Genomic DNA, 26,000 nt, shown 5'->3' with positions numbered 1-26,000 from the left:
ATGTGTGTTTATGCCCTGAATACACTACTGTAACAATTATATCAAACCTCAAACTTTCAGATCATACCTCTGCAATTTCAAATCAGAGCTTGAAAATTATATTTCATCCAACATAAAACAATAAAATTGATAGATCAAACCCTTGTAATTTATTTTGATGTCTTGTATGAGTTATTAGCTTAATGTGTGGGTTCTTTAGGCTTGTATTATGATGATTATGCCACTTTTATATCAATATATCAGAGCTGATATAAATTATGCAGTCAATTAAAATGAGAGATGAAGGCAATAGAAGCAAACCCCAAGGCCTAATGGCCTATGCCAAGTTTGGAGATGTGAGATAAATCACTCCTCAACACCTGCACTCACAAAATGTTACTCAAAGCCTGAAGATCGAACCTTTATGACTGCACCAATCACAAATTATTAGAGATAAAATGTCAATCCCTTGAAGAAACCCTCGTTTGCAATGAGATCTAGCCCTTGTAGGGCTTATGGTCTTCTTAATGTTACAAAATAGGTCCCAAACACTAGCCTTTTAGGTTGGGTAAGGACTAGGGCCTTCAAAAAATAGGTTTCTTCCCCAATTTGAAAATAAGCAACCTGCAAAAATGGGCTAAAAAACCCTAGACGTCTAGGGTTTTTAAGGGTTGGAAACTTCAAAAGTTTACTCCTTTCTTTGATCCCTTGAGAGATTTCACCCGTAGATACAAGAAGAAATTTTCCCAAAAACCCAATATATACTCTATGGTTACCATCTAATTAAAGTGATTAATTTTCATGATCTTTAGCTCTCCATCATGTTTTTCTTCTATAGCTGACAACCTGCTCTGAAAACCGATTTCCATGTCCTTTATTACTTTATCATAATTTACTTGAATCAAACTCATTTCTTCTTTATGATTTGCTTCCATAGTGATCAAATGATTTTGCATAGCTCTCATATCCTTAGCATGATCTGCTATCAATTTCTCTTGATTAAGTTCCATGGTTTTCATCATTTGAGTTAACTCATTGATAAGTTGCTTATCTTTTTCCTTTTCATTGTTGATACCAATTTGACAACTTGTCCCTGCTTTTCCACTATCGCGGATTCTTCTTGCAACTGCACAAGTGGATTCATCATGAAAATGATTACAAGGTCTGCAATATGGCACATTCTCTTGATACCTTTCTATGATATTTGGGTCCTTCACATGACCACTTTCATCTTTTTGCTCAACACTAGAGGCACAAGGCAAGCCCCTTTGATTTCCATATTTATCTTCAAAGGCCTCAAAAATTGATTGTAAAGAGTCAAAAGTTTCATCAGGGAACTCCCAAAACCAATTCAATGCATCGTCTTCTAATGAAAGAACAAAGAGTCGCATCTTGACATCCTCATGTTCATCATATGCATAGCCACCGAACTTTACCATACGAAAAATGAACTTTGTAAGATGATCTTTAGCAGTGACTGCATTATTACCCATGAAAGAAGGAAAATTATCAATGGCATCGCCCGAGATATCATGAAGAATGTCACTAAAGCGACAAGGGGTGAATGAGTCATCCATGATGACCTGCTTTAGGGAAAAAGGGGCTAATGGATGTTAGAGAGAGATCATTGTTCAAGAAAAATAAGAGATCCACAAGAAGCAAACTTCTAGTAGAAATTCTTGTAGGAAATGAAAGAAATGGAGTCACCACTTGAACATAAATCTACCCAAAAGACAAAAACAGCAAGATTAGTCAGAGAGAAACAAATGGATATTAGGGAGGGCTTCTTGTCTAAGAAAAAATAGATGAATAAGTGGAGTCGCCACCCAAACTGGAAAACAACCGAAATGTCTAGGTGTTGAAGGTGCGGATAGACAAGATGAAGGATTAGTGAGAAGAAAAAGGATAAAGTGATGAAAAGATAAAGAGATATAATGGCGCCATAAAATGTGGCATTGATGGGATAAGGAATGATGAAAGATGAAAGATTGAAAATTATCGTGAGGACCAAGAACAGAAAAAATCTATCCCCGACAACAGCACCAAAAAATGTTGTCGCTCAGATTATACAGGCACTGCGACAACAACTCAGGTCGGGGGTTGTCACTCTAATCCCTGACCTCTCCGTTCTAGTTGTCTCCCAACAGCAAGCTATGGGGGGTGGTCCCTATAGATTTGCGAAGATGAAGGACAAGTTGGCAACCAATAAGTCCGAGAGACACGATTGAATGACCTAGCTACTTGGTTAAATTTAGTAAGACTTAAAGATTAGATTAGATTTAAATGTGAGACCAATGCTTTATGGAGTCAACTTCTTGTTTATTATCAATTTGATGCCAAGTAACTGGATGAACAATCGTTGCTTGGATGTTTGACTATCCTAGATGAAGTGCAAATCTTACAAGCTAAGTGAAATGCAAAATCTTGGTTGATTTTAAGATAGATGTCTATATTAAGTGTAACCTTCCTCTTAACTATTTTGGAACTAGTCTCTAGAGTAGGTTGTGGGATAGAAATCAACAAGAAGCAAGCAAAGGCTTGATTAATGATACCTCCCCCTATGTTCTAACCACCTGATGCCTTCGACACTGCAGAGATTGTGACTCTGACGACTGCAAGGTCACCATGTTAACCACTAAAGAGGTGCTAACCCCCTCAAGCTAAATTGAGAAAGGTGGTCTTATTCTCTATCAATGAAGCTTATGCTTGGAGGTAAATTATCAATGCAAGAGGCAATGCAAGTGCAAGAGATGAATGCTCTTAAGGTGAGATTACTTAATTTGTTAAGTACTTAATGACAATAATTTTTAATTAAGAACAATAAGGTACTTAAACAATAAATGAATAAAATTTCAACCACAAGAGAAAGTGTTCAAGCTTAACAGTGCTAGAGAAACGTGACAGTAGTATAAATAGACAATTGCTCAAAGACAAGATTAATGTTACTTAAGACAATTAACAATCGAGTTGTCTTTAGTGAGACTTTTTGGAAGCTTTTCCGTTGGGTTTTTCCGGTCTAACTTCTCTAAAATCCGGCAGAAATGATGGGTAACCCCTGCACAATCGAAGTGCCCTAGGGGTTTTTCAAGGTGTTGAATCCATATATACAGTCCAAAAACCAGTTTAAATAACACAAATCAAGATTTTACGTCAAATTTTTTCCACTGAATTCCGACACCCAAAAGTCCAAAAAGTCACACTAAAGACAACTCCATTAACAATCTCCAAGATTACAATCAATAAATCACCAATATGCCACCTAGATACAAGAGAGAAATTTAAATCTCTTATCACAATTATGATCAAGATAGCATCCACAAGAGATATTCAATTTAACAATGAGCAATGAATCCACTCAATGACAGTAATAACAATGAGAAATTAAGAGCATTAATCCACAATGTCACTTAGAGCAATTAGCCAATTAAACACTTAACAACTTGATTAGAGCACTAATGTGAATGCAAGAGTGTAAAAGATGCCAATGACTAAAGTTAAGCCCAAATCACTTCAATCATGAATGATTATAAATTGTAAAATTTCCTAACCTAATTTTAGAGACTTATATGATATTTAGTATCGTTGCAACCTTGTATTCAGAGGTCTACAATTTTATATCAGTGGTGAAGAAATGATGCAAGATGCCAAAGATAAGCTAGAAAACCAATGCATTTAACTTCCAATGATATTCACTTGATTATAGGACTACTTAGACACTATAGATCAAATTTAGTATGCTCATATCAGACCTCAAAATGTTGTATATCAGATCTGTAATAACTCAGAAAATCAATGATTCAGTCTTTAATAAACCAACAAGATGCCTAAATATTAATGCCAAATAAGCTCCAATAATTAGCTAATCAATTTGAGTGATTTTTAGATGCTCTTCAATCAATTTTGATGATTCTTATTAAATTTATATGACTGCATAAATGGCTGTAGAAAATACATCAGATCTAGAAGTTGCCCAACAGTCCTAAAATAACTTAAATGCAATAACTTATTTACAGAAATAATTTACAAATTATATACAAACATACATAAAAATTTTGAAAAATAGAATTTTTTAGATCTTGACAATGGCTAGATGTATTTTGAAAGATAAATGTCAAACCATAGCCTTAACAAACTTAGAAAATAACATAAAAATTCAGAATCCAAAAATAGTCAACCTGTGCTCACAATTTGTGAACTTGGAGCCTAAGGACTGGGGAACCTACAAACTCTATATATTTTCTCAAAAAGAAACCGTTAGAACATACAATGAATTGGATCACCTAAGATAGCCCAAAACTCAACAATAGAATGTTTCTATCATCTACAAATGAAATAACGATTCAATTAATATTTGAAGCACAATATAGGAATGTTCGTACCCAGCACACACCACAAATAAGCGAGACAAAGACACCATGAATTGCACCCCAAAGTCTTTTATTTTGATGATCAAAATGTTCCCAGTGGGATAGTGGCTTTACACTAGTTTTTACAAAGTTACATCAGAGCAGAGCTCAAAATCAAAATGACCAATAGAAGAAAAATATCTTCTATTTATAAAGAAATTCCTCCAAGTGGAAAATAACGGCTAGTTGGCTTGATCCCTGTCAAAATAATCTCGGTCATCGATAAATCTTTGATGATCTTTTAATCTTTGTCATTGAAATAATTATTTTTGAGGAATTTTTGAATTTCCTCAAAAATTTCACTAACTTAACCACCAAGGTTCAAGGGTCCAATTTTTCTTGAAATTTCCAATATTCCCTTGGTGGGGGGCCTCCAAAAATTAATTTCTTTAAGACCCACGAATTTTTCCACTTGGAAAATTTAATTTCTCTAACATTTTAATTTTTTACTCTAATTAATTAATTTTCTGGCTTAGGATTTAATTTTATTTTTACCAGAAAAATAATTAATTGAAACCTGAGGGGATTAATTATTTTTCCACCCTCAAATATTTTAGCCATGGTGTCTAAGTATGAGGGACCATGCACTAAAATATTTTTTACATAAGATTTTACAAATTCAACCCTCAAAGGGGGAATACTCGTTTGTTATAGACTCTCAAATAACTTACCCAATTCTACAACACAATATGATCTAGTAGACCAAGTGACTTGTAATAAAATAATTTAGCCAATTAGCTTAAATTATTCCTAAATCACTTTTACAGAAGACTCGACTAAAACACTAGGACTCACCTAAGACTTTGACGATAAATTCCACCCTAGCTTTGGGGTGAGGTTGGAGGGAAAAACTATGCCGATCATTCGTATTTAGAAATCCAGAGGAATCAATGAAATGAAAAACCTCCTAGGTTGTAATTCGTCGCCAAAATAATAGGCTTACCTAGGTTATTACGTAAATATACATTCCTACTAGCATCATCTACATTATAATTTTGCAAAATGGGTTTACAATGACATGGAACAGACTACTGGTTATTGATTCTGACTTTGAAAAAATTCTTTGAAGTCCTCAGATCTTGCTTCCTTGGAATGTTGAAAAAGCAGGTGCAACAGGTAGAATTTGCGCTTAACTGCAGAGCTCCTTCCCTTGTGTACATCATGTACTTACAAGAGAGATACCTCATGTTCCAGTGGATGGTTATAAATTATAATGACCTGCAAACCATATGAAAATACCTCCTCAAGTACATTCATGGAGCCTACTATGCATGTACTAATGAGAAAAGAACCTATTGTGTGAGCTATACCAACACAATATTTTGTTGCATCATGACCCTATTTGGAACCCTAACCCTTTTGTGGGAGATGTTCAACTGAGAGCTTTTGCATCTTTCCTCAACAACCACATTGACTGGTAAATTGCTCATTAAGTAGCAGAGAATAACTTCAAATGCAATTTGTGGATTAGAGGGTAGTATTATGGGCCAAAGGATGTCCTTCTTACACATTGCAGTTGGATGAACTCCCCAAGGCATGCAAATTTTATAGCCCAAAACAGGCAAGAGGCCATTAATAATTGCAGAGTACAGATTGAGATATTATCAAGGACAGTTGTAGGAGGCATTCAGCCCTGGAGACAAGCCACAGAAGACATACACAGAAAAGATCCATTCAACCCTAGTAACTTTGCAATGGTTTTGAAGAGAGTACACCGATACATTAAGTGTATGGAGAATTGTGGAAACATTGGGTAGGCATCAACTTCCACTACCAATGATATAGCTACATTCCACAAATTATTAAAAAGATGACAACATGTCCATGAAGGAAGAACTTTCCTGTTGGAGGGAGGTTGAAGAAAGGAAATGTTACTATCATGCACATGAAGCAAGGGAGGTTGACTGCAATGTTAGCAACCTCCATGGAAGCCATTGCCACTCAAACTTAGATTGACTACTTGGTTGCATAGGGACATGCAATAGTTTTGGCTGGGGAAGATGACAAATGCCCAATTTAGCATTTTTCTAGTATTGGTCTAATACCTTTTTGTCATCTTTTCCCATTTTCATGTCATCCTAAGACCCTTTTTGTTCAATAAAGATGTATTTTTGATCAAGGTACAGTTATCTTCTTAACATGTAATTTTAATGCTCATTCTTATGCATTTAGGGAGATAATTATTTTTCTATGCTAACCAGTGGTAGAGTTGCACAGGTACCTTCAGACAGGGGCAAAACGTAGGTGCTACAACTCATTATTGATGGTCGTTGCAACTCATTGTTCGAATACAGGTGTTGCAACTCCTTGTTGTTGGTTGCTACAACTAATTGTTCCAGTGCAGATGATGCAACTTCCAAGTGTCGCCACTCATGTTGCAACTCCTTGTTACTACAATTCGCATAGCATTGTTGCTACAACTCACTCCAGAACTGCTACTACAACTCTCTAATAGTAGACCATTGGGGAAGGGCATTGCAACTATGAGACAGTTGGTATGACACATCATCTCAACCGCACAGCTATCACCAACAGAGTGTTGAAAAATGTAGCTAGTGCCAGTCTTCATAATTTTAGTTGAGTCATAATGTAATGTATTTGTCAAAAGAAACAAATCGACTTATTAAAGCATGGGTTTCATGCTTGGGTCAAATATTTTTAGGTCAAAGCCTCCATTGTAGGCTTTTAGGGTTTATTTTAAGAGTCCTTATCTTTCTCATCATGTAAAAGACCCTTCTTGGGCTTTATCTATAAAGAAAGAAATTTATTTTGATATAGATTAGGTCTTGTAGTCCTCATCCACCAAGTCGACCTCAACTCGGACAAGTCAGCCTCAAGAAAGACAAGTCGGCCTAATTGGGAGGCAGAATCCACTATAGAAAGGCAGCAACTCGACCTCATTTGGAACAAATCTTAAGCAGGTTCGATCTACGGTAACTGGAGGAAGAAAAGAGAATGAAATCCCTAAGAAGAAGAAGGAAAACCTAGCGAAGGAGAAGGAAGTCTTTGTCAAGCAAAATAAGTCAAATTTTCTCTCTCTACTACCACACATGCGAAGTTTCTAGGTTGCTAGGGAGACCGAAATTTCAGATCTGTAGTAGGGCTGAAATTGTAGAAGCTAGGGGCCAAAAAATATGTGTTGTTGTTGGGTTGAAGCTGGGAGGCAAGAGGAGACTACTAAAGTTTGCAGAATCATCTTGGAAGGTTGACTTGGTGGAGGAGGAAGGTCTTTTGGTCAGGTCTAAGGTCTTGGTTTGTCTCAACTTGATTTGAATCTATTAGTGGAAGAGTTTGACTGGGTTTTCCCCTATAGAGGGGTTTTAGCCCTGGCTAAGTGCCTATATCTGGTGTCATTGATCTTCATGTTTTGATTTGATGATTGCTTGATGAAAGAAGATAAAAGAAGAACATAAAGAAAGTTAATAAGACTACAAGAATATCACAAGTAATTATCAACATAAGAGAATCTTTCTGCCTTTCTGATTTTCTAACATGGTATCAGAGCTAAGGTGAAGGAGGAAAGAAAAAGGCAGCTTGAAGATCTATTGAAAGAAGGGTTAAGAAGGAAGGAATAAGAAAAGCCTACTATTCATATCTAGCAGTGTGGAAAAAGTCGCAATAAAATCGGTGAAGTCTGGTTTTTTGGACTAGCCGATTTTATCGACCGACATTTTGGCGATTTTTTCCTAATCGAAAAAGTCGGGATTAAATTGGGAGTTTTTCCAAAAAATCATGAGTGAGGTAGTTTCTTTAATGGCTAAAAAAAATTGAAAAAATGGGGATTTTATCAAAAAAGTCGGGATAAAATCAGGAGTTTTTCCAAAAAATCGTGAGTGAGGTAGTTTCTTTAGCAACTTCAAAAAAAATGAATATTTTTGTATTTTTTTTAATTTTGCTGACTTTTTGCTGACTTTTTCAAAAACCTCCCGATTTTAACGACTTTTTCAATTTTTAGACCCTTGTTGATTTAATCCCGACTTCAACTTCTTCCACATTGATATTAAGTAAAGGAGATATTATAAAGTCTATGGCAACCTCAATGAAGACAGAAAATAAGCTAGAAGGAGCCTCCAACTACAAGGCATGGAAGAAGAGGATGGATCTTATTCTTGCTAAGCATAAAGTTTTGGATTTTTCTCAAGGAAAAGTTAAGAAACCTACAAATGATGCAGGAAAGGAAAAGTACAGGGAAACTGACATCTTGGCCATGAATCTAATAGTAGATGGAGTGAAGGACAATCTAATCCCATACATATCCAATATAGACTCTGCACAAGAAATGTATGAAGCCCTCTCCAAGTTATTTACCATCAAGAACATTGGTCAGATAGCTAGTCTCAAGAATGAACTAAGAACAATAAAGATGACACTGTATCATCCTATTTTGTAAGGATCTCTAGAATAAGAGATGAACTCCAAGCTATTGATGAAGTTGTACCAGAGAAAGAACTCATGATTGTTGCACTACTAGGTCTACCAAAATCTTGGAGCTCTTTTGCATCAGGAATTAGTAGTTGGAAAGATACACCAACCTTTGAACAAATGTGGAATGCATGTAGTCAAGAAGAAGCCCGCATCTCATTAGTAAGTAACAAAAAGGAGGATGAAGAAAATAACACTTCAAATGCCTACTCTGCTCATCACAAGAAAAAGGGAGTATACAAGAAGTTCAAAGGACCAAAGAAGAAGGTTGATTTATCAAATATTGAATGCTACAATGGCCATAAGATGGGACACTACAAAAGTCAATGTCCTGAAAATACAAGAAACAAGAAGAGAGAAAGAGAACATGTAAATATTGTCGAAGAAGCTCCACCCAATAAAAACAAGACTGAAGAATCCTAAATCAAAGACTTATTTGCTAAAGTACCTTAGGCATACTATCCCTTGCATATCCTTCTACTTTAAGTTTTGTAATGTTTTTCTTTTATGTTCTAATTTCTAGAGTTCATAGATCTAATATATCTTGTTAGAAATTTTTAAAATGTTTAAAGTTGTAGGTATCCCTCAGAAAGATTGGATTAAGAGGGAGCCTTCACCATTTTACCAAAAGATAAGTATATTGTTCTTTGTTTCATATTTCATATTTGGTTTCCTATTCACATCAAGATTTGTATGTATTGTATACTCATAATCCTTTCTTTATATTTTCCTTGGTAGGAAAGCTTGCAAAACACAGAAAGGTTATGGAGGAAACTTCAAAGGAAAGATTTGAGTCATAAAAGAAGCTTTGTTGCAACGGAAGTCCTTCAAAATGATACTTTACAAGGTTTGTTAGAGAACAACTCAATGTATGTCTCAGACTACAGGTTTAGTTGCAAGGTTTTCTTCATACAAAAGGTATGATCATTCTTCTTTTGAAATTTGCTTTACATTACTAACATCTTTACGTCTAGGGTTTTGAATCATAGAGAATCTTGTTAGGGTGATTAATAATTAGATTGAACCTACCCTTGTTATACTATCTCTTGTCATTTGTTTATTTTTGATGAAACCCTAACCTTTAGGGTTCACTGTAAAACCCTAACCTTTTGATGCTAAGGGTATGTCAATGTTAATAATGAAACCCTAGTTTAGTTAGGGGTGTTGATAAAGTCTAGAACATATAATGAAATGATATTCTTTTGAAGTTTAGGGTTTTGATAATGTCGTGGTAAAAACCCTGGTCCTTCAAGGTTTTTTGTTAATGTCTAGTTTATATAATGAAACCTTAGATCTTCAAGGTTTGGTGAATTAGGGTTTATGAAAAAACCCTTGTAATAGTTATAGGAAGATCCTAGGAATGAAAACCTAGGTGTATATTCTTTTGTATGATCAAAACCCTAGCCTAGTCAAAATTGTTATCTAATTTTGGAATTTGATGTTTGCATCTAGGGTTTACATCATAGAAAGAAATTGATATAAGGAAATAATAATGAAACCCTAGAGATGAAATGTTGGTATGCTAACTTAATTGTTGATATTCATGTTTTAGTTTTTCAAATCTAGGGTTTGTAACAAAACCCTAGTAGAGATTGATATTCTAGGGCATGATAATGAAACCCCATAAATATATTATTTTCGATTATTGATGTGATTTAGTTTTGATGATGAAATCCAAGGTTTACAACAAACCCTAGTAGATTTTGACATGTAATTCTAAAATCACATCGTTGAAACTTTATGATTAGATTGATATTTTGATTGAGTTATTGATATCTAAGGCTTTATGTCTCGTAGATGGAGTCTAGGGTTTATGACAAAACCCTAGCAAGATGTTGAAGTCTAGTATATAAAAGATGTGACCCTTGCTAATTATGAACCTAACTAGGTTTAGGTATTTGATGTCTAAAGCTTGAATGTTTTGATGCTTCCACTGCAATAACATGATTTTGATATGGTTGACTTCATGCTTATGTATATTTGTATTTGGTTTTACTTGCTATTAAAGTTTTGCAGGTACATAATCTTCAAGATGTTGAAGATGTTCATAATTGAAGATGATAATAATAATGAGCATGATGAAGGAAGCTATAAGAATGATGATGATCAAGATGACCTTGATGCCATGAGAAAGAAATGAAGCCTTGAAAGGTTGAAGTCTCTCCAATGCTATAAAAGAAGGAAACTGTTGAGTTGAGAGGGAGCTTAGATAGAAGAAAGGGTATATCTCCCCAGTTAAGAGGGAGGACATATTATGACAGTCATAGTAAATACCTTGAAGAAAGAATGAAACTGAAGAATGAATGAAAGTACTACAGATAGATTTGCAAACAAAAGACTTGAGAAGTATTGAGGTTGTATTTGGTGCTACTGAAGAAGTGAAAGAAGAAAGAAAACTTTTGACAAGTTGTATTTGGATAACTTGATGATGATATAAGTAACATCAGAATGATTAAGGACCCCAAAGGTTTGTGTTTACTTGTATATATATTTGAAGGTTTATTACTAATTGGGGTTGTGATTGTGCAGGATCTCTCCGTAAAAATGTTGAACGTTTGAAGCATGCTTGGATTGGTGAATATATATCTGATTGAGTTGATTAGGAGAGATAAAGCATCTTGGGACACCAAGATGCTTGGGAGGACATCTGGCTGGCCTATGCGTTAATGTCTAGATCCCGAAGTAGAGAGGGTGGCGTTGGTCTTGGAGCTCAGATGTTGGATACGCACCTAGATCTTTGGGTTGGTGTTAGAGCTTCAAAGCCTGATGGTACCAAGAGTGGCTAAAGCTTGAGTACACCTTAGTCCCACCCAATTAGAGTACCCTAGTCAAGTATCTAATCTATAGTACTGTGTGTTGTGAATCTTCATAAAGCATATCATTTTGAGATCTTCCATGTACCTTGTATATATGTAATTATGAATACATCTCTAGTTAAGAGGGAGTGTTGAAAAATGTAACTAGTGTCAGTTTTCATAATTGTATTTGAGTCATAATGTAATGTATTTGTCAAAAGAAAGAAAAAGAATTTTTATTGTAAAAGAAATTGACTTATTAAAGCATGGGTTTCATGCTTAGGTCAATTATTTTTAGGTCAAAGTCTCCATTGTAGGCTTCTAGGGTTTATGTCAAGACTCAAGAGTAATTGTCTTCGTCATCATGTAAAAGACCCTTCTTGGGCTTTATCTATCAAGATAGAAATTTATTTTCATGTAAATTAGGTCTTATAGTCCTCCTCCACCAAGTCAGGCTCAACCTGGACAAGTCGGCCTAATTGGGAGGCAGAATCCACTATATAAAGGCAGCAACTCGACCTCATTTGGAACACATCTCAAGCAAGTTCAATCTGCAGTACTGGAGGAAGAAAGGAGCAAAATCCCTATGAAGAAGAAGGAAAACCTAGCGAAGGAGTAGGAAGTCTTTGTCAAGCAAAAGAAGTCGAATTTTCTCTCTCTACTACCACACGTGCGAAGATTCTGGGTTGTTGGGGAGGCCGAAATTTCAGATCTGTAGTTGATCCGGATTTAAACAGGAACGCAACAAATTACAGAGATAACCATATACAAAAAGATGCAGCGGAAATAATACTTCATTTCATTAATGGAAAATACTGAAATATGCTTACAGACAGAAATGGAAATAAACTAGCTAGGGCGATGGTAGCTTATCTCTGAGAAGAGATGTGATGGCTACATGCCTCTGAACTGTCTTACAATGAGACTCGAAGGCCTATTTATTGTTGAGAAACAATGGAAAAACCCTTAACATTCCAAAACCTAACCCTAGGAGATGAAACGCCAAACTGTGGGCCCCGTTTGGGGGTAAGTTGGTACATCAACTTCCCGGGGTCGTAACTTTGGCATATGATCTCCGTTTGACGCGTACAATAGCTCATTAGAAAGATCTATCCGAGCACTATCATTGTTGGAACGGGCAACACCAGTCCATTCCATGGACTCGTGTTGCCCCCGGATTCCCCAAAAAACGTCGTTTAGGGCCTCAAAACGGCTCCGGAAGTTCAGGACCCGAAAAACTGCTAAAAATAGTAAGTTGTGCTACAATTAAGGAAACTGAAAATGCTGAGAAAGACAATGGTGGGGGTCCAGGTGGACTTGGCAGGTGGCCACCAATATCCACCTGGATCATTCCTCCCCTTAGGAAGCAATGGTCCCCATTGCGTTGAGCTCCTCCATGAGATGAGGAAACTTCTGCTGAACTTGTTCCCTGGTGAGCCACTTGCCCTGCTGAAGGAGTTGGCCCGCTTTGACAACTCGATACAGTTGGATATTCTGTTGGCGAGTGTTCTTGATCTGTGTGTCCATGATCCGATCAGTTGCAGCTTGTTCCATGCAATCTGGATTTAATTCTGTGGGTTTGAGCTGTTCTGCAATGTCGGATGTGTCTAGCAATGGTGGAAAGTATGGCCGAAGGCGGTCCACATTGAATACTGGGTGCAGGCCAAGGAATGGGGGAATGCTGAGCTCAAATGCATTGTCTCCCATAGCCTTAGTAATGGTGTAAGGACCATATCGGAGTGGTCTCAATTTCCGATAGGCTCCAGTAAGGCGTTCCTTTTGCAAATGCAACCAGACTTTGTCGCCCACCTGAAACTTGTGTGGCACCCGATGTTGATCATGTCGCTGCTTGTACTTGGCATTTGATTTCTCAAGAATGTCATGGACCTGCTGGCGAATATGTTGGATGCGCTCAATGAAGCTGGTGGCCTTATCTGTTTCGGACTGGACATGAGCTGAATTCATGTGAGTAGCTGCAAGTGGCATGGCCACATCAATGGGGCATAGTGGCTGGAATCCCAAACCCACCTGAAAAGGGCTATGGCCAGTGGAGCTGTGAAGAGCTCGGTTGTAGCTGTGCTGAACGTAGGGGAGGCTCTCGTCCCATGTGCGTGGATGCTTTGAGTTATACATGCGCAGAATGTGCACAATCATCCTATTGACAACCTCTGTCTGGCCATCAGTTTGAGGATGGAAGGCTGTGGACTTCGTGAGTTTGGTGTCCAGCATTGACCAGAGACTGGACCAAAAGGTGCTGAGAAACCGACTGTCCCGATCTGAGATGATAGACTGTGGGATCCCAAAGTGCACCCACACTCGTTCAAAGAAGAGTTTAGCAGTGGCTTCTGCTGTGATATTCTTCTTGCAGGCCATCATAATGGCCATCTTTGAGAACCTGTCGACGACCACAAAAACACAGTCATTTCCATGCTTAGTGGAAGGAAGGCCTGACATGTAATCCATGGAGATGGATTCCCAAGGTCGACTAGGGGTAGGCAACGGGGTATAGAGGCCTTGCTTCTTAATGGTCGGTTTGGCAATGGCACAGGCAGTACATGATCGGATGTACTTCCCAACATCCTGTCGAAGATTCGGCCAATAGAAATAGTTTTGCAGTACTGCCACTGTTTTCTCGACCCCGAAATGCCCAGCAGCCCGACTGTAGTGTGCTTCCCAAATCATCTTGGCACGCTCGCTTGAAGGAACACAAAGGTGACCGAGGTGGCATAATAGGGCATCCTGGAGGTGAAAATCTGCAACCTGCCGACCCTCCAAGAGTGTCTGGTATGTGTGGCCGAATTCTGGGTCGCTTTTGTAGAGAAGTGGCCAATCAGAAGTCTCGTGCCCGCAAGAGTTGAGCACGGTGGTTAGCGCCATGATCGGTGGTCGACTGAGGCAATCTGCAACATTATTGGTGCTGCCCTTTTTATACTTGATATTCAAGTGAAACTGTTGCAGGTATGTAGACCACTTCTGATGGCGATCATTCTGCAATTTCCCTTGGGTCTGTATGAACTGCAGAGGTCGGTGGTCTGTGTGGATGACCGTTTCCTTCCCCAAAATGTAATGCTTCCATTGTCGGCAGGCCTGTACAATGGAATACATCTCTTTATCATAAGTGGGGTACTTCCGGACTGTGTCTGAAAGTGTTTCACTGTGATATGCCACTGGATGTCCATGTTGAGTAAGGACTGCCCCAATAGCATAGTCAGAGGCATCTGTCTCGACCTCAAATGGTTGTTGTAAATCTGGTAACGCGAGCACTGGTGCCGTGCAGAGGCGATCCTTCAACTCCCTGAATGCCTTCTGTTGAGATTCAGACCAAAAGAATTTTGCTTTCGCCCCGCCCTTGGTGACTTGACTCAAGGGCCAAGAAATATGAGAAAATCCCAACACAAACCTGCGGTAGAAGTTGGCAAGACCTAGAAAGCTGCGGAGCTCTGTTAGAGTGGTTGGAGAGGGCCAATCCCGAATGACTTGGACCTTGGCTGGATCGACATGCACCCCCTGTTCATCAATGATGTATCCCAGATACTGAACCTCGGTCATGCCAAAAGTGCATTTCTCCAAATTGGCACATAGCTTGTGTTGCCGCAGTGTTTGGAGAACCTGTCGGATGTGGTGGAGGTGCTCTTCCCAACTCTGGCTGAAGATCAGAATGTCATCCAAGTATACTACTACAAAGGAGTTGGTGAATGGCCGCAAGATGTCATCCATTAGCCTCATAAAGGTTGCAGGAGCATTCGTCAATCCGAAAGGCATGACCAACCATTCGAAGAGGCCCTCCTTGGATTTGAAGGCAGTCTTCCACACATCTGAGGGTTCAATTGGTACCTGGTGATATCCTGACTTCAGATCGATCTTGCTGAAATATTTCGCCCCCTTTAGTTGGTCTAGGAGGTCATCAATCCGCGGGATCGGGTACCTATTACGGACAGTGATCTTGTTCAGCGCCCGATAGTCAATACAGAGTCTCCACGTCCCATCCTTCTTCTGTACCAACACTATCGGGCTCCCACAGGGCGAAGAACTCGGACGGATGTGACCTTTCTGCAGGAGCTCCTGAATCTGCCTCTTGATTTCATTGTTCTCCAGAACGGAGCGCCGATAAATTGGTCCATTGGGTAGCGGCGCACCTGGGGTCAGATCGATGGAGTGCTTGACTTGACAGTGCAGAGGAACCCCTGCCGGGGAGGTGAAGATGTCTTCGTACTCCTCCACAATCTTGTCCATCTGTAGCTGCCGTGCAGAGGGACCCCGTTTGGAGGCCGCGGCCACTGTCTTCTTCTTCCCTTGAGGGCGTATCATCAGGAAAACAAATTTCCTGGTTTTGGAAATGATCTTACTGCATTGTTTTGCAGTAATCAAAGAGATGGCGGCAGGTGGTGCTACCTCTGGTATCCTGAACAACTTATTTCCCAATGTAATAATAACAGCACGGGGCCTTGATTCATACACAGCATGTCGCTTCCACAAGTATGGTTGTCCTAGTAATACATCACAAACTTCAAGGGGAGCAATGTCACACAATACCTCATCCGTGAAGGGCTTGATGTTGTATGGAAGGCGACACTGCTGGCTCACGCGAAGATCTCGCCCTTGGTGAAGCCACCCAATGGTGTATGGTTGTGGATGTGCTGTGGTCGGTAAGCCCAACCGCTTCACGACCTCTGCCGAAATGAGGTTCTTTTGACTCCCGCTATCAACAATGAACTGTATCGGGGAGCCCTTTACCCACATCTGGGAGTGGAAGAGACGCTCCTCCTCCTCTGGATCTTCGGGTTCATTTTTCTGGATCTTTGCGGTAGCAACAGTGGCGCTGGGATCCGCATCAATGATCTGCTTCCCTTTTTCATACCCCTTATCGGGTTCTGACTCAGAGTCGGAACATGCATCTGATTCTGAAACCTTTAGCTCAGCCACCAGTGACTGCTTGGCCCGACACTCACTTGTGTTGTGAGTGGAGCTCTTATGGAACTCGCACCATTTTCCAGTGTCCTTTCTCGGCTTCGCGGCGTTGCTCTTTGCTTGCAGCTTCGGCTGGTTGTCTTGGGCTGTCCCGCCTTGGCTTTGTCCTTTGTTCTGTGGTTTAGGGGCACCTTTCCCCTGCTTTGGATTCGCAGATCCAAAGTCTCGCTTCTTTTGTTTAAACTTCTGCTCGACCTTGACGGCATACCGGTATGCTGCGCCGAGCGAGGGGATGTTTAGGAACTGTATTTCTTCCTGGATGTACTTGTGCAGGCAGCCACGGTATTTGAGTATCAAATGTTGCTCCGAATCCTTGATACCCAACTTTGTGCGAAGGGTATGGAAAAGATTGGTGAACTCCGGCACGTCTTGGTCCCTTCCCTGCCGCAGCGTGGTCCACTTTATGTATTCATCCTCATAGCTTCCGACAGGGTAGTACTGCTCCTTGATGGCATCCCGGAACGAATCCCAGGTGGGTGCGGCTGAAAATAGTGAGCCAGTACTTTCATCCTTCTGCTCGCAGTAGGTTTCCCACCAGTCCTTGACGTGGGGGGCTGCTTTGAGAAGAGCAAAAACAATCTTTTCCCGACTCGAAAATTCATGAACAGAAAAATAACCCTCTAGCAGATTTAACCATTTATCTACGGCATCGGCGTCTATCTGACCCTCGAATATGGGGATTTCAAAATTAACTTGTACCTTAAAGGGTGTGGCGTTTCCAGAGGAGCTGCTGGAAGCCGATGCGCCGCTTCTGGGTAGCCGCTGAAGGATCTGCGCAAAGCTGTCCATCATCGCGTTCCGTTGTCGCTCGAGCGCTTCTTCGAGCAAGATTTTGATGGGATCTCCTGCCCCCTCGTCTTTCTTCTCGTCCGCCATGGGAGGCCGTCGGGATTTGCGAGGCTGGTCTTGCAAAGGTTCAACCAGTTCAAGCCCTAACTCCTTATATCCCGACCTTGTTGGGGACATGCAAAAAAAAACAAAGAAAAAGCAGACCGCTCTGATACCACTGATCCGGATTTAAACAGGAACGCAACAAATTACAGAGATAACCATATACACAAAGATGCAGCGGAAATAATACTTCATTTCATTAATGGAAAATACTGAAATATGCTTACAGACAGAAATGGAAATAAACTAGCTAGGGCGATGGTAGCTTATCTCTGAGAAGAGATGTGATGGCTACATGCCTCTGAACTGTCTTACAATGAGGCTCGAAGGCCTATTTATTGTTGAGAAACAATGGAAAAACCCTTAACATTCCAAAACCTAACCCTAGGAGATGAAACGCCAAACTGTGGGCCCCGTTTGGGGGTAAGTTGGTACATCAACTTCCCGGGGTCGTAACTTTGGCATATGATCTTCGTTTGACGCGTACAATAGCTCATTAGAAATATCTATCCAAGCACTATCATTGTTGGAACACCCCGGATTCCCCAAAAAACGTCGTTTAGGGCCTCAAAACGGCTCCGGAAGTTCAGGACCCGAAAAACTGCTAAAAATAGTAAGTTGTGCTACAATTAAGGAAACTGAAAATGCTGAGAAAGACAATGGTGGGGGTCCAGGTGGACTTGGTAGGTGGCCACCAATATCCACCTGGATCAGTAGTAAGGCCGAAATTCTAGAAGTTGAGGGCCAAAAATTCTGTGTTGTTGCTAGGTTGAAGATGGGAGGCAAGAGGAGACTACTGAAGTTCGCAGAATCATCTTGGAAAGTTGACTTGATGGAGGAAGGTCTTGGTTTGTCTCAACTTCATTTGAATTTATGAATGGAAGAGTTTGGCTGGGTTTTCCCCTATAGAGGGGTTTTAGCTCTGGCTAAAAGCCTATATCTGGTGTCGTTGATCTTCGTGTTTTGATTTGATGATTGCCTGATGAAAGAAGATAAAAGAGCATAAAGAAAGTTAATAAGACTACAAGAATATCACAAGTAATTATCAACATAAGAGAATATTTCTGCCTTTCTGATTTTCTAACACAGAGTGCCCAAAGAAGTCAACCGATCAATCTCCTAATCAAGAAAGTGACAAAGGAAATTGGTCGCTCAACAAGGAAAGATTGACCCAACCACCACTTGTCACATAGTTGAACAGGTTAACTCTTTCCCAATTTTTCCATCTTTTGGTGGAATCCTTGTAACTGGATAGAACAATCAAATTCTCATGGTTGTCCATAAAATCCTAGGGGCCTAGGGCTAATTTAGGTATTTAACATCATGTACAAAAGCCTATGCTCTATTCAAGCTGGAAGAGTTGGTAGTCAGAGAATCAACTAATTCAAGAGAATTGTGATTGTAATTTGAGTTTCCGCCGTACAAGTTTTCATTCTGTTCCAATTTGAGTTAATGGTGTGTCGATTGATTAGTGTCTTACTGTTTTATTAACCAGTTCCTCGCCTAAGGAAGTAAGGCCCCCTCCTTAGCCACGTACTGTCTATAACTTTATAGTGTAGTTGTAGTTTCATTTACAATCCTTTTTGTTTCTTACCTTGTTGCAACTCAAATATTTAATATTGTTGTAACTTTGTTATTTACATAGTGTTGCAACTCTCAAATGTATACATTGCTGCAACTCGTTAATTAATATCATTATAACTTGTGAACTGACTATTACTACAATTTGTGTGCGATCATAGTTGTAACTCGTGATATATAGTATTGTTGCAACTCCGCATTTAACATTTCAGTGCTTTGTTTTACAGATTCCATTAATTACTCTATTTTCAGATTGATTTCTACTTTACCATGTCTTCCAAAAATTGCAATTATTAATTCAGTTCATGGTGTAATTCTTTATAGCACAGTGTGGTTTGAATCTCTTACAAGTTACAACTGTTTGTTTATTGTAGTTTGTTAGCCACTGCATTTCATGTGCATTCCTGTTACAGAATTTAAGATCATCTAAATCCTTGAACAAGTCACCCTTGAAAGCCAGTGTGATTTACTTTTTTCCTTAATGGTGTGTATACCTGTGTTGGGGGTTACATCGTCAATATTCCTCGGCCCACTAAGTAGACGACTAATATTTACTTTCCTGCAACTTGACTAGTAATTCTACCTATGCTGGGAGTTATAACATCAATCTTCTTAAGCCCACTAGGTAGAAGTGTGTTATTTACTTTCCTGCAAAAATGTGGTGTGGTTTTTCTGGTGACTTGTGAAAGTATCTTAATATCTTCCCCTGTGACATTCATTTAGAATACTACAACCTCATCAACAATTTCACAGGATTATACTAGCATATATAGTGCACGACAGTTCAAAAGTTCATACAAACACCGAATTGATAATTAAATGAACAGTTCCTCAAATATCTGATAAGTAATTAAAAGGTAATTGAAAAGTCAGTCAGACCCACAACACAAACAACTTGGAAAGTCATTCTATAGTTTTGTTGGAAATAAAATTTGAATAGAAGTACTAGACAATAGCTCCTCTCTAAGGTGCAGGATCTTTTATAAATGTTTTCTTTCTTTCTCATTAGATGGATCATAGGACTAATCTTTTGGCCCATGTTATACTTTTCCATTAATTTGAGTACGCATGAGTAAAGGCAATTGAAGGAGAAAACCTTGAATGGAAAATCCAAAAATGCTTGTGCTGGAAAGTTCCTAGGCTTACCGAGCATGCTCTAATCTGCCTATGTTATATAGGAACTTTAGGGTCCATTACCTACTTACTGAATAGTTTGCATTACTCAAATTTAAGTTTACGGCAGTAATATGTGTATCTTGAGCAATGTTGCACGAAGCGGAAGCGAAGCGGAGGCGTTTTTTGGAAGCGGGGACGCCGAAGCGTCATTTTCCAAAAATCTAGGAAGCGAAGCGTCCGCGGAAGCGTCTGCTATATATATATATATATATATATATTTGCATTTATACTCAAAACAAACATCCCAAATACCAAATTAATTGTAGAAGACATGAAAACATGCATATTTTTGCATAAATCAAGATAGATATAACATCCATTGTACATTAATGATCTAGAATCTAGATTCTTCTCCTCTTGTCTAGCCTTTGCCTCTACCTCGATTGTCTAGGGATATTAGTCAACATTGCCCAATTTTGATCAAACTATCTAATTCAAGACTTAAAATATGGTAGAAAAAGCTTAACATGTTTGATCGATGATTTTGACTTGATTGAAAGGTAATTTTTTCTAAGGGCGTGCCGCGTGACAAAGGAGTTCAACAATTAACACCACCAACACTAGGGTACATATAGGGCTTGGTGCTCTTGATTAAATGCTAATCGCATACCTTCATACTTGATATAATCTAATGAAATGCCACAATCCCATTGATCCTGAATTCCTGAAAACTGTTAAGTCTGCTGAATTTTGAATAGGATATGAAATTCTATTTTCTCCATATGAAGTCCAATGAGGCTGGAACCACTCTCAAACATCCTGAGTCATTTCATGGTAATGTTAAAAATTTAAGTAAAAGGATGAAAATGAAAAATAAAAGAGATTCTCCTTTATTTTTCATTTTCATCCTTTTACTTTAAGAATTTAACATTACCATGAGGGAGCATCTGCTATATTTATATTTTTTTTTGCCTTCATTCGTCACCCTAACCCAAGGTGGACCCACCCCCAACAAGCAAACTCACCTAAAATTAAAAAAAAATGAAAAAAAAACGATTTTCTAAACGCTTTTTCGGAAGCTTTTCTGGAAGTGTACGGGAAGCGTACGCTTCCTCCTCCGAAACGCCACGCTTCCAACGCCCGAAGCGCCGTACAAAGCGCACTTCGGCGTTTCAGAAGCGGCGTTTCCGTACAGCGCTTCCAAATTTCCAGGAAGCGGCGTTTCCATACAGCGCTTCCAAATTTCCAGGAAGCGGCGCTTCCGAATTCGGAAGCGCCGCTTCCGGCCAAGCTTCCTAGGCGTTTCCGTACGGGACGCACTTCGGGGCTTGGAACCAGGGGGGGGGTGCGCTTCGTGCAACACTGATCTTGAGTATTGCTTGAATAGATATATCTTGAATGCAGAGATGTGGTTGATCTTGGCATAACAGAGCTGTAGAGTGTTTGTTCTCTTTTGGCATTGGCCTTGGCACCTCAAGAAAACACAAATATGAGTTTATGTAATAAATAACCCAAACGCGCTGTAATACAGAACCGACACACCATTCAAACTCGTTCCTTATGCCAACACTCTAACCAAAGAGAAATCAAGTAGTGGTTAATCTACCAACGAACACAGGCTTGGGGAATGTATGCAACTCAATTAAGCAAGGAATCAAGCTGCAGTTGTTGTGTATAGAATTAATGAAACTCACAAAGCATATTTTAACCCTATGATCAAACGAATTGGTGATTGGCTTTAACTAACAACAGAGCTAGAGAATCATTGAGTTACCGGGTAATGCTTGTGGTTTACACGGTACCCAAACAACAGATTTAAACCCAAAGAAGAATCAAGCATACATAAACTCAATCATGCGGCAATGAATCACACCATAACCACAAAGATTTAACCCTAGAAATACAAACCGGAAAACCAGTATTGAATTGCTTTACTCAGCCCATTTTTCTCAGCGATTGCAGAATTACAATGGTATTTTGACTCTCAGGATACATATTAGAATCCCATATATCTTCTCAGAGACACTTTTCTTCTTTGCCAAAGAACCTTTTCTCCAATGCTATGCAGACATTTATAGGCTGAATTTGCTTGCCAGGAGCATCTGGAAGGCCAAGCATCCCCGACTCTTCAGCTTCATAACTCCAGCACTCTTCCTCCTTTGGAATTTGCTGGCAGCATTCCGATTCACTGTTCCTTTGCCATTTGTCTTTTTTCTTCTTTTAATTTTTTGATGCTTCAATTATTTTATGCTTTCCTTGGGTATGCAGCATTTTGGAGGCAAGCATGGCCCCCTTCACACTGTAAACTGTTTTTTTGTCCTCGTCATCAACCTTGTAGGCTCAAACCTCTATTCCTAGCCAACCTTCTGATCTTGCCAAGTTTTCCTTCGTTGCTGAGCTATTTTAAGCATTTGACTTTTGTTTGGATCTGGTTTCGGATCAATCACCAAATACAAGTACTTTGGCTTGGCCAAAATGCTGCAACAGGAATACTCTTCCAGCAAAACAACTAGGACTTGTGTCTAGCCTCAACTATTAATCCATGCCTCGAGGAGATTTCCCTGGTTACACAACTGAACCGCAACCGTGTTGACAGGCCATTGTTAGTTTGTAAAGCCAGAGTTCCAGGCAACCTGCCCAATGTGGAAGTGACCAGGGTCCACATGAATGAGACCAGTCCAACATCATACTTGCAAGTTTGCCAGGAGGTCACTATGAATTGCTGGCCACTGGCAACAGCTCAACCTAGTGAATCTTAATAGATTCCATTCTAGAACACATATGAATCTCTAATTCATAATTGTATGAAATTATATGCAGTGACCGTAGTCTTGGCAATAATATCAAAAGCACAGCCTAAAACTTATATAAGTTATTCAGCATCAAAATAAGTCTCAGTTGTCCACTCAAGTCATCTTAAACACAATATTACGAGCATTATAACTTAGGTCTTGTTCTTGCAGAATCCTTGTAGCTTCAATCAAATACTTGGAAAACATTGCTAATACACCTATTTTAACTTGTGCTCCAAGACTTCTATAGCACGCTTGCATACTAGTTATGAGTAAGCCCTCCTTGATGGCCTTTTACCATTGGCTAACCCCAAGGGTTCAACATTGGGATCTTTTACCATAAACGAACCTCAACGCCATGAGTCAAATCATGAACCAATTCTGGTAATATGCCTCCACCGCAATATCACAATCAAATAGGAGCAACCATGCTCCATGATCAAATATAAGTGAGCAACCCCTCTCAAGCTCTCAGGAAAGAGCACATTAGCCCAGTAACACAATGATAATGTCAACCCTTATAAATAGAATTGCTCCGGATATATGAAGACCTTCCCAAGGCGAGACAGACATCTCTAATGTTTCGAAGTCCAATATCTAAACTCATCCAAGCATCAAGCCCCTGCTAATTTGAAATTTCCGCATCCAACATCTATTCATGGGAAAAATCTAACAGCATACAGAAAACCATGTCTATAAAGTGACTGAAAGTAATCTGCAAATTAACCCATGATATCGATTGGTAGATAACTATTTATTGTTCCCATTAATAATTTAAAAAAATAATATATATAATGGATATACAGTGCTATCAATAAATAGAATAATTTGATAGTTTTCTCTGCTTTATGGTATTGTACGATCATAGTCAAAGAAATTAGTACTGACCTGGTTGAATCTCTGGCTACTGCTCAATCAGTCAAAAGACAAAGAACCCAAAAATGCTTAGAAGTCAAAGAGATCAGTCCAATAGGTCCTGTTATGAAAACTGAAAAAACTGTTGTCAAAGGAATCCACAACCCAGACAGAGAAGCTGTAAAGGGGCATTCCTGTAACTTGAAGATCGTGTGAACAATGAAATATTATAAACTTAATCTAGTCAACTAGATCATGCAAGTCGAGATTATAGAAGTCCAGGGATATAAAGCATCCACAAAAACAGAGGGATATTGCCGGGAAATAAAAAACCATATAAATTACGCCATTCCCAAGTTCCAACCCCGAAAAAAACACGGAAAATGCTATAATTCCGTGCTCGTTTGAATTTTTTCAGTGTAATATAATAAGTATGCTAATCAGATAAGAATTCATAGGAGAATGTGAACGTCATTCACGATCATTTTTTACATCGTTGACGAAGCCCGGCTGCCTTTTCTATTTGGATCTCTGTTTGGTGTTATTCGTAGGTTTCTTGTCTAAGTGGGACTGACTTTTAAAAACAAAGTCGTTGCAAAACCCCGTACACGTGGACATCAATAAAGATTGAAGTAAAGCCTTCAGCAGTGTACTCATCATTTTTAGCATCATTACACTAATTTAACTATAAATTTATAAACAAAATCGTTGCAAAACCCCGTACACGTGGACATCAATAAAGATTCAAGTAAAGCCTTCAGCAGTGCACTCATCATTTTTAGCATCATTACACTAATTTAATTATAAATTTGATTGTGAGGGAGAAAATGAACAATAAAAAGGGGAGAAACAATCCATTACACTTTCTTTTTTTAACGGCTTGGATTGATTGATTTTTATTAGTAGGAGAGGGTGTTATATGGGAAATTTTTCATATATTTAAAAAAGTGATTTGGGAGATCATAACTATCGCATGGGATAACCAAATTAATAATGGATAAAATTAGCAAGATGGGACTACTCTACTCGAATATAGGAACATTGGAAACTACAACATAGTCAACTATGATCTTCCAATTTCGTTAAGGCTTTCATTGAACCATGCAAAATGCTAGAAGCAAAATGTAGTAATACATGTCCAACCCAATGGAAATATCGACAAAACATCATAAGATTGCTTACAAAAAACAAGTTCTAACCCACAATAAACACTGATATGGTGTGCATGGTGGACTTATTAGTCCAAAATGATAACTTGTGAATGAGGAGAAGGGTTTACATGAGCAGTGGTCTGCGCTGGAGTGTTGATGACTGTAGGCACCTCCTGATGGTCATTTGAGTCAGTCTCTGAATCAGATACCACAAAATGCTCCACTCGAGTCAACCTAACCACAATATCATCCAAGTTATACTTGATGTCCCTCAAGATTCACTTAAATTCTTCTTGACCTGCAAACAGCTTGTAGTTGTCTACTTGCTTATCTCAAATTACCATGCTTAGTAGAGTTTCCAACTGACGATGCAAGGTGATAGAATGGAGTGAGTGAAGTCTTCTCTTACGAAACTTCCTGTGATCAGGAACCGACTTAAGGCTATTACCTCCAATCTCTGAATCAGAATAATATTCATAACACCGAACTCCTTGGCCTCCAAGTGGAGAATTTCCTTTCTGACCTCTAGAGGAGTTGATTCAAAAAAATTAGCCATTGATTCCCATCTGAACAAATGATGGCATTGCGAAGAGGATGACCCAGGTGCACCACCCTTGCGACTAGGAAGTCTTTATCGAGGAGCCATATATGCATATAACTTGCAAACAAAACAAGAAGAGACGACCCTAGAAAACTGAACGATGGAGATGGACAGAGCAAAGGGATGGTAAGACCCCAATACAATACAAACCACAGACCCTATAATAGAAACAAAGAGAACTATATGTGGGCAAAAGAAGAAAAATAGGAGCCCACCACATTCCCGAAAAGAGACCTACCCAAACTTCTGGAAACCCAAACTTTGTGTGAGCCAAAAGCTAAATGAGTTAGAAATGTTTGAAATAGTGGAGTTCTAGTGAGGCCATATCCATTGTCAAAACCAAATGGAGAAGGTACTAGGGTACCACACTCCACAGACCAACACTAGGCAACTGAACAAAATCCCGACGGGGTTAGAGTTCTGTGTTGCTACAGAGGGTAATA

General features: G+C 39.1%; 1 protein-coding gene across 1 annotated transcript in view; it reads right to left on the bottom strand.

The window, feature by feature from the left end:
* LOC149156646 (uncharacterized) overlaps positions 1-24,364 on the bottom strand; it is a 125,088-nt gene extending 100,724 nt beyond the window's left edge. Inside the window, exon 1 of the mRNA XM_089444820.1 lies at positions 24,298-24,364. Coding sequence (XP_089300946.1) covers positions 24,298-24,299 — 2 coding nt within the window. The 5' untranslated portion in view covers positions 24,300-24,364. The remainder of the gene's footprint in view (positions 1-24,297) is intronic.
* Positions 24,365-26,000: the final 1,636 nt, after the last annotated feature.

This window comes from Pinus tabuliformis, chromosome 9 (assembly GCF_031772625.1).
Source record: "Pinus tabuliformis cultivar Carrire ecotype Pingquan chromosome 9, CPIR1, whole genome shotgun sequence".
Taxonomy (NCBI): Eukaryota; Viridiplantae; Streptophyta; class Pinopsida; order Pinales; family Pinaceae; genus Pinus; species Pinus tabuliformis.
This window is presented reverse-complemented; position numbering and strand designations above follow the sequence as displayed.